Below are 9,261 nucleotides of genomic sequence, written 5' to 3' on the forward strand. Positions count from 1 at the left end.
CGCCTGGGTGGCTCAGTCGGTTAAGCGGCTGCCTTCGGCTCAGGTCATGATCCTGGGGTCCTGGGATCGAGCCCCACGTCCGGCTCCCTGCTCAGTGGGGAGCCTGCTTCTCCCTCTCCCTCTGCCTGCCGCTCTGCCTACTTGTGCTCTCTCTCTATCTCTCTGTCAAATAAATAAATAAAAATCTTTAAAAAAAAAAAGATTCTCTCCCTCCCCCTCTGCCCCTCCCCCGTGCTCACGCTCATGCTCTTTCTCTAAAAACGAAAGAAAGAAAGATGGTAACTTCATTTCCTTCAGATACATACCCAGAAGTGGAATTACTGAATCACATGGTAGATGAACCTCCATACTGTTTTCCATAGCGGCTGCACTCACTCACATTCCCACCAGCAGTGCCTAAGTGTACAACTGTTACTGATCATTTTTTTTCACTGTACAGAAGCTTTTTAGTGTGATGTAGTCCTTGTTTATTTTTGCTCTTGTTGCTTGTAGCTTTTGGTGTCATATCCAAAAAGCACTGCCAAGACCAATGTCAAGGAACTTCCCTGTTTATTTTTAGTAGTTTTAGTTTCAGGTCTTATCTTTAAGTCTTTAATCCATTTCATGTTAATTTTTGTGAGTGGTGTAAGATAGGGGTCCAATGTCATACCTTTGCATGAATTTCCTGGCACCGTTTATTGAAAAGGCCATCATTTCCTCCATTGAATTCTTAGCTCCTTTGTCAAATATTCGTTGACCATATACACACAGGTTGATTTCTGGGCTCTTGATTCTGTTCCATTGGTCTGTGTGTCTGTTTTCATGCCACTACCAGACTGTTTTGATTACTACAGCTTTGTTAATAAAGCTTGAAATCGGGAATGGTGATGCCTCCAGCTTTGTTCTTTTTTCTCAGGACCGCTTTGGCTATTCAGTGTCTTTTGTGGTTCCATGTGAATTTTAGGATTTTTTCTATTTCTATAAAAAATGCCATTGCAGTCTTGGTAGGGATTGCACTGAATCTATAGATGGCTTTGGGTAAAATGGACATTTTAACAATATTGATTTTTCCAGTCCATGAATACAGAATATTTTTCCATTTCTTTATATCTTTTTCAAATTCTTTCATCCATGTCTTCTATAGCCCATTTAATCTTCACAATGAAGTAGATATTGATTGGTACCCCCATTTTACAAGTGGGGAAACTGAGGCTCATATCGCTTGTAAAAAGTGGAATCAAGAGGAGCACCTGGCTGGCTCAGTTGGAAGAGCATGCAACTCTTAATCTCAGGGTTGGGAGTTTGAGCCCCAGGTGGGGTGTAGAGATTACTTAAATAAATAAAACTTAAAAAAAAAAACAAAAACGTGGAATCAAGATTCAAACCTCAGATCTCTATCTCTAGATCATGTTTCTTGGGGCGCCTGGGTGGCTCAGTCGGTTGAGTGTCTGCCTTCGGCTCAGGTCATGATCCCTGGTCCTGGGATCGAGCCCAGCATTGGGGCTCCCTGCTCAGTGGGGAGCCTGCTTCTCCCTCTCCCTCTGCCGCTCACCCTGCTTGTGCTTGCTCTCTCTCTCTGTCAAATATATAAATAAAATCTTTAAAAAAAAATAAAAATGGGAAAATAAATCATGTTTCTCTCACTAATCCAAAAACTGTGCCGGGATTGCCCTGCAGTGTATCCAGTGTGACCTGCGGTCCAGGATGCCGCTCTCATCCCCAGAGGCACTGGGGCAGCGGCCCACCTGCTCTCTCTGCTTTACAGATGGATGACGAGGATTCCATCCTCCCCAGGAAGCTTCAGGTGGCCCTGGAGCACATTCTGGAGCAGAGGAATGACCTGGCTAGTGACCAGGATGAAGGGCCCCCAGACTGCAAGCACGGTAAGAGCTCAGCGGCGTCCATCTCCCTCTTCCATCATTAGAAGTCGGGCAGCAAGTGGGCAGGTGACCAGCCCTTCCACGTGGCATTGAGTTAAGTAGGAAGAGTGGCCGGAGGGGCGTGCAAGGAGAGAAACTGGGTGTGTAACCCCTTGATCTGGATCTCTTGCTAGCAATGAATCGTGAGAAAATTTTTCCCACCTCCCCCAGTTTGGCCCTAAAATACCCAATTAAAGGGGAGAAAGAAATGGCTTCGTCCCTCTGGGTAACCTTTGTCAGGGAGAATGATGATCCGCTCCAGTCCTTACTTGCGCCCGCCGGGCTGTCTCAGGCTCTGCGTCCGCCCTCACCGGTGCCGGCCCTTCCCCACTTTGCTCAGGCCCCGAGTCCAGCCCCTTGAATGAGGTGGTGTCCGAAGCCTTCGTCCGCTTCTTCGTGGAGATCGTGGGCCACTACTCCCTGTTCCTGACGGCGGGCGAGCGCGAGGAGAGGACCCTGCAGCGAGAGGCCTTCCGCAAAGCCGTCTCCTCCAAGAGCCTCCGCCGCTTCCTGGAGGTTTTCATGGAGACCCAGACCTTTCGGGGCTTCATCCAGGAGCGGGAGCTGCGCCGGCAGGATGCCAAAGGTTAGGGGGCACCTTCCGTGCCGGGGGCCGAGGCAGCTAGAGAGGCCCAGGCCGGCAGAGGCCGAGGAGCGGGGAGGAAGGTCGTGGGGCCCGGGCGCAGGTGGGAGGGGCAGCGCGGCCTCCTCCGGGAACGCTGCGTCTTGGCGCCTCGGAGCTGGTCACACTGCCCCAGCGTCTGCCTGTCTGCTCTGGCCATCTCTTTCCCCGCTCACAGCCTCTCCCAGAACCACGTTCCGGGTTTGGGCGGTAGGTTCTCCTCGTGTTCCATCTTTCCAACTTGATGAAACTCTCCTGAACATGCTTTCCTGCCTCTCGCTGGCCCCTCTTCTCCTTTTCCTCAGGCCTCTCCTCCCTTCTGCCCTGCTTTCCTCCCAGTCTCCCGAGGTGTGGCACCAGCAGGCAGGAGCCACCTGGGGTGGGACAGGGGGAAGGAGGCTGGCCGTGCCCCCCACTTTGTGTGAGCGCCTCCTCACATTCAGCCCGATCGGCCGCAACACCGGAGGGAGGACAGCAGAGACTCCCCAGCTTGGGGAGCTTGTGGGTCATCTCACCATGGAGCCTGGCCTCCTGCACTCTCTCTCCTCCCTCTCCCTGTCCCCTCTGGCTGGGTTCCATCAAACTTCCAGGGCTGAGGAGGGGGAGTATGTGAGGGAGGATCGAATCACTCCCCTCTCTTTCTTGCATCGTCCTAAGTCCTTTTGGGAATCGGAAAGCCAGAAACGTTGGTAAAGACAGTCACTGATGGGAATTAGACCTGGGTGGGGGAGAGACACCGCGGAGAAGCCGGTCCAGTGAAGACGGAGGGCAGCGAGGGTCCTGGGACAGCCTCCGGCCCCAGGCCTCCGTGTCCTCTGGTGCTGTGATGGCCCAGCCTGGGTGAAGGAACCAAAGCCCCACATGCCTGGAGCTCTTTGCAAAGTAAAGACAGAGACTGGTATTCTGATGAGTGGTATCTGAAGAGACAAAAGGAAATTGATTAGTGTCTGAGTCACTCCTGACGACAGGATTCCTTGAAATAGAAGCTCTGCTAACCAGATTATCTGCTTACAGATCACTGTTTGATAGAAAGGTCGAGACACAAAAGCTTAAAAGTGGCATGGGAGGCTCCCCTGTCCAGGGAAGATCAGTGAGAGAGGAAGACAATGCCTGAGGCTCACACTTTGAGGCTCGAGGTGAGGGCCTCTGAGGTGGCCTGTCCGGCCTTCCTGAGCCCACAGATGGCAGACGGTTTCCCTGGAAGCGAAACCACTTGGCCGGCGTTCCTCTTAGGGGAGAGTATGAGGAAAGGGGAGACTACAGGGGTCCGAAAGCCAGGGCGGGCTGTTTCATCTTCGAAACCACGTGCCTGGCACAGTACAGACACTTGGAAGGTGTCTGTCGAATAAAAGTAGGATTTCCCGTACGATCTAGCTTAGCAGCGTCCCGAAGATAGTTATTGCACAAGGTTGGGCAATTATAAGGGCAGTAAAAACCCTTATAAACCTTATGATTCAGAGAATGTTTATAGGAGCAGCTCGTCTCAGAAGCAAGGTTTCTTTTTTATGGCAGTAAGGAAATGGATATGTTTAGAAGAGAGAGAGCAGGAACTAAAATGGCTGGGATTTCTCTTGCTAACAGGTCTGTTTGAGGTCCGAGCCCAAGAGTACCTGGAAACACTCCCCAGTGGAGAACACAGTGGTGTCAATAAGTTCCTGAAGGGACTCGGTAAGGCCCGGCGGTCTCGGTCCCCATCACCAGCCTCTGGTCCCCCGAGTCTCGAGTCTCGGCCGGTTCCCTCCACTGGGGCGGGTGCCAAATAATGCAGAGCTCGCTGCACTGCGGCCTCGTAGGCTCCTGTTCTGATCTGGCCCCAGAGGATAGACAAGGGAAGCAAAGCACCCCTCCCTGCCTCACCGGCCCCTGGGCCGTCCTGCTCTATTCCTCACTCTTCTCTCCCACACTCTTCAGTCTTCTGGGGAACTGAGCTTAGGAAGCATGAGGGGAACCGAAGAAGGGTGTCTGGTAGTGAAGACCTGGAGCAGCCTCCAAATTAATTGGAAATGTAAGAATTACAAGGTCGTTGGGGCGCCAGGCTGGCTCGGTCCATGGAACGCGCCACTCTTGATCTCAGGGGTTGTGAGTTCAAGCCCCATGTTAGGTATAGAGATTACTTAAAAAAATAAATAAAAATTAAAAAACAAAAACCAAAAGAATTAGAAGGACCTTGGTTTAATCGAGGGTGATGAGGCGCCCAGGAGGAGCTGCAAGTGGGCCATACTGTGCCTTCCGCGGGACGGCTGGTTTCCTGGGGAGGCCCTCCTACCCGCCCATGCTGCTGAGGGTTTTCTCCTCATGTGGCTCCTCAAGGACATGTCACATTCGGTGCTCCCTGTGTCAGCGTGTCAGGAGCAAACACTCCTGACACGCTTCCTTTCAAAACTCCCCACATCTGAGGAAGGTCCCTTTGCGTTGGGGAGGTTGCGTGAGGAGAGGCTCCAGAGGTGGCCTGGGAGGCCACAATCATCCCCACCACGTCCGGGATGAAAAGGGCAGGATTTCACTTTTGTCTGCCTGGTGACATGTTCTCCTTTTTTTTTTAGGCAATAAAATGAAGTTTCTCCACAAGAAATAACCTCCAGCTCAGCCTCAAGGGAAAACTTCCTCCTGGTTGCAACCACATTTTTTACAAAAACAGTCCTGGTGGCCTTTCTGAAACGCTGGGTCCTGGTTGTGCGGGGTAAAGGCCGGGATGGTTTCAGGCTGCCGCAGGGCCTCCCCAGGACCCAGGGCCCAGCAGGGGGGCTGCTCCCGCACAACAGCCCTGGAAAGGGGACCTGAGACCAGGCATGGCAGCAACTTCCAAATGGATTGTTTGGGTTGTTGGGTTCGGGATTTTTTCTATTTTTTACTCTTAGGTATTAAAAGAAAGAAAAGTGTTTGGGTTTTCTTTTTATTATGCCAGGGCTAAGAAAACTCTCTCGTGCCCTATGCCATGGTGCCCTGGTTCATCCTACCTGGTGGCTGCGCTCTGACCCCCAGAGGAGAGGAGGAAGGGGAGGGCAGGAGCGGTGACCAGGGACCGGAAAACAAGGCGCCCCTCTGGGTGGAGCTGGGGACAGATGCAGGTGTTAGGGGAGGAGGGCAGTGGCCGTCCTAGGGCACTCGTGCTCACAGGTGACAGGTGTCCTCTTGGGGAAAGGCCTGGCCTGTGTGTGGAATGTGCTTGCCTGGGGCATGAAGGAAGGAGCGCGAGCACCGCAGACATTTGGCTTCCTGGGCTGAGCTGCACGTCCAGGCCGGCCGGGGACGCCACCTGGTGGCCGAGGCCGTTGGTCGTGCTCCCCACTCCTGTGGGCCCGAATGGACCCGACACTTCCCGATGGCCTTTTTTCTCTTCGAAGCCATAGAACCATCCACTGCCCGAGCAGTCCATGACTTTCAGAGGGACACAGAAAAAGAGATCTCCTCATGAGATCTGTTAATAAAATATTCTTGGGGTCCTTAAAACATGTAATCCACAGCTTTGACCCTACTTCCATTTATACTGTAGGGAATGTTTCCCATCTCATTGTAGGGACCCAGATCAGCATACGTGGAGGGGCTTGTGGTGTTGATGTTTACAAGAGGGGTCATCAGAACTTCGGGGCTAGCTTCATCAGACTCATGCGCCAGCTAGGCGGCTTGCCTTCTCGGGACCAGAAGCAGAGAGGTGGGGGTAAAGCCTGCACCCCAAGTCCTGTCCTGCAAAGGTCACAGTGAGGATGCAGGAAGAGAAGGCAGGCAGCGCAGGCAAGTTCTGAAGCAGGCCTCAGGGCCACCAGTGGGCCGACCCGCTGCTTGCATATCGCACGAGCAGACCCCCTCTGGATGGCAGCAGCGGTCCGACAAAAACACACAAAAGGGATGTGCTCTGACCTTGGCAGTGGCCCAAGGATCTGTGCCACTTGGCAGAGATTCTCACCTTCAGGGAGTGGGGAGCAAGGGGTCTAATAAGGAAGAAAAAAAAGAAGAACGAGGAAAATGAAGCGGTTGATCTCTGTCATTCTACATTAGAGGTTCTTAACTGGAGTCATGGATGACGCCCTTCCGCCCACAAGTTACAGCCAAGACTTGGTGTGTCCATTTGTGTTTTAAGAGAGGATCCACGGTTTGTATCAGATTCTCAAGGGGGTCCAAGGTTGGAACCAGGCTATGCATCACAATTAGCCTGGGTAGGTACGTGTGGTTGGGCTTGAGCGGGGGGAGACGGAAGGGGAATCTCTGAGTGGTGGGGGCTCAGGAATTTGTACCTTACGAGCTCCTCAGAGTAGTTAATGTTATGAATACCAGTATTCTGCCCAGAGATGATCACTTTTAATATTTTGGAATATACCTTCTTTTCTAACTTATTTCATATTGTTTACTTAACACCTCCAAGTGAATAAATATACATCTTTGTCAACATTTCTAATGACTGTGTAACATTCTGTTTTATAAATGTATTAGAAATCAGTTTACCAATCTTCTACTCTTATGCATGCAAGCTATTTCCAGGTTTGTTTGTTTTTTTTAGATTTGTTTATTTATTTATTAGAGAGAATGAGAGAGAGAGCATGAGAGGGGGGAGGGTCAGAGGGAGAAGCAGACTCCCTGCCGAGCAGGGAGCCGGATGCGGGACTCGATCCCGGGACTCCAGGATCATGACCTGAGCCGAAGCCTGTCGCTTAACCAACTGAGCCACTCAGGCGCCCCAAGCTATTTCCAGTTTTTAATATCACAAAGAGCATTGAGAAAAGCATCTTTGTATAAATGCCTTATTTTCATTTTTGCTTGAAGTACAATATACATACAGAAGAGTTCTCAGATCATGAGTATACAGCGTCACAGACTTTTGCAAATGACCACATCCGTGTAAGCAGCACTCAAGTCAAAAAGAAACCATCATCAGACCCTGGAGAGCCCTCCGACCCACCTTCCCAGCATTCCTCCCATCCGGCCCTGGCCTTGCTTACGTTTGAACTAAATCAACTGAAAAGTTGTCAACAACTTGCAAAGTGGTAAATTAGGCTGGGCAGGGTCAGAGGCAAGAGAAACAAAGCAGAGTTGTAATCTGAGCTCACAGTTCAGGGCAGATTCTGGATGGATAACACGGTTTGGGTTCAGAAACGAAGTGTGGATATAAGGCCTGGGTGGGCTGGACCAGATCACCGCCACCCAGCCTCTGTGTCTTGCTGCACATGGAGCATCTATCCAAGAACCCAGTCCTCTAATGCCAATAAAAGGCATACATTTTCCATGAGAATGTGTATGTGTTTAGAAGCCCAGGGTTTCAGTTCGCGGTGAATCACAGGACCCGTTTCCCCCAGGCAGTGCTGGAGAATCCTGCCGCCTCCTTGATCCTGGGCCCTTTCCTTCCTACCCACCCTGTCTTTTTCCCCCTTTTTCTTATATTGGGGTGAAGTTCACGGAACATACAATCAATCATTTTAAAGTGAACAATTCAGTGGCATTTAGTATACTCACAACATAAGCAACAACCAAAAGACATTTCCATCACCCCAAAAGAAAACCCTGTACGCATTAAGCAGTTACTCCCAGCCCCTCCTCACCCCCAGCCCCTGGCAACCACCACTCTTCTTGCCATCTCTATGGGTTTCTCTCTTCTGGGTATTTTATACAAGTGGGATCACAATATGTCACCTTTTGTGTCTGGTTGTTTTCACCGAGTATAATGTTTTCGAGGGGCATCCACGCCGTAGCACCTAACAGTACTTCATTCCTGCTTATGGCCGAATGATATGCAGGGTATGGTTGGACCACATATCGTTTACTCATTCTTCCATCCATGGACACTCGGTTTATTTCCACCTTTTGACCATTGGGAACAGTCCTGCTGCAAATATGCGCACGTGTATTTATTCACGTACCTGTTTTCAGTTTCTTTGAGTAGATGTACCTATGAGTGGAATTGCTGGATCCTAGAGAAATGTCTACATTTCAATTTGGGGGGACCATCCGACTGATTTCCACAGTGGTTGCACCATTTTTCATTCCCACCCACAACGTCTGAGGGCACCCCACCTTTCGGTGCTCCCTTCCCTTCTTCAGACCGGTTCCAGCTTGCTCAGCGATATCCATCACCTTCCAGCCACACCTCTCAGAGAGGACCCCATGCTTCTCAGGGGTGATTGGCACCTCCTGCGTCAGTTTGGTGGGATACTAGTTTGAAATGCAGATTCCTGGGATCCACCTTAATCTACCTGGAGCTAAAGCCCTAGAACCCTTCATTGGCCAGGAGTTCCCCCAATGTCTTCACACATTTACAGGACTCTGTCTTAGGTGACTCACCTCCTCAGGTGACTGATCTCCCTTGTAAGCAAATTCTCCCTTATGTTTCACTGACGGAGAGTAATCTCAGGGCCAGGTTTTGGAAGTGAGACCTCTGCCTGTATGTCCTGTGTTCAGCATTGCCTAAGAGCCCCTAAAATGCTCTGCAAAATAAAAACAAATGAAATGGGTATACGCTTACACGGGGCTACCCACACTCATCTGAGATACCAAACCTGGTGGATTTGGTTTTTTAAAAAAGGTCCCATTACTCAAGTTACCTTGCGCAGGCTTGAAAGCTAACCCAAGGCAGTACGTGCTAGGCCCCCAAAAGTCCCGAGGAGGGATTGCTGTGGGGATGAGCTCAGAGGAGGGCAGGGTGGGTGAGAGCAGGGGCGGGGGAGGGGGCTCAGACTTCACCATGTGAGCTGAGCTCAGAGCCGGACTTGGGTGGCCAGGAGGGGCTGAAACAGGCGGAGGAGGAAAGGGAGA

The 9,261-nt window shown here is 51.0% G+C and overlaps 1 protein-coding gene across 1 annotated transcript; it reads left to right on the forward strand.

Moving 5' to 3' along the window:
• Positions 1-248: 248 nt before the first annotated feature.
• Positions 249-6,913, forward strand: LOC115941473 (DENN domain-containing protein 2A-like). Its single transcript, XM_081799996.1, has 4 exons — positions 249-1,862; positions 2,239-2,484; positions 4,102-4,188; positions 5,064-6,913. The coding sequence occupies exons 1-4, from the start codon at positions 1,745-1,747 to the stop codon at positions 5,093-5,095; spliced, it is 483 nt and encodes a 160-aa protein (XP_081656122.1). The 5' UTR covers positions 249-1,744; the 3' UTR covers positions 5,096-6,913.
• The last annotated feature ends 2,348 nt before the right edge of the window (positions 6,914-9,261 follow it).

This window comes from Leptonychotes weddellii, chromosome 12 (genome assembly GCF_054177405.1).
Source record: "Leptonychotes weddellii isolate Sample4059 chromosome 12, ASM5417740v2, whole genome shotgun sequence".
Taxonomy (NCBI): Eukaryota; Metazoa; Chordata; class Mammalia; order Carnivora; family Phocidae; genus Leptonychotes; species Leptonychotes weddellii.

Coding starts and splice junctions, on each gene's coding strand:
- LOC115941473 (XM_081799996.1), top strand. CDS start 1,745: ATGGATGACGAGGATTCCATCCTCCCCAGGAAGCTTCAGGTGGCCCTG. Junction 2,485..4,101: donor GCGCCGGCAGGATGCCAAAG/GTTAGGGGGCAC, acceptor TCTTGCTAACAG/GTCTGTTTGAGGTCCGAGCC. Junction 4,189..5,063: donor TAAGTTCCTGAAGGGACTCG/GTAAGGCCCGGC, acceptor TTTTTTTTTTAG/GCAATAAAATGAAGTTTCTC.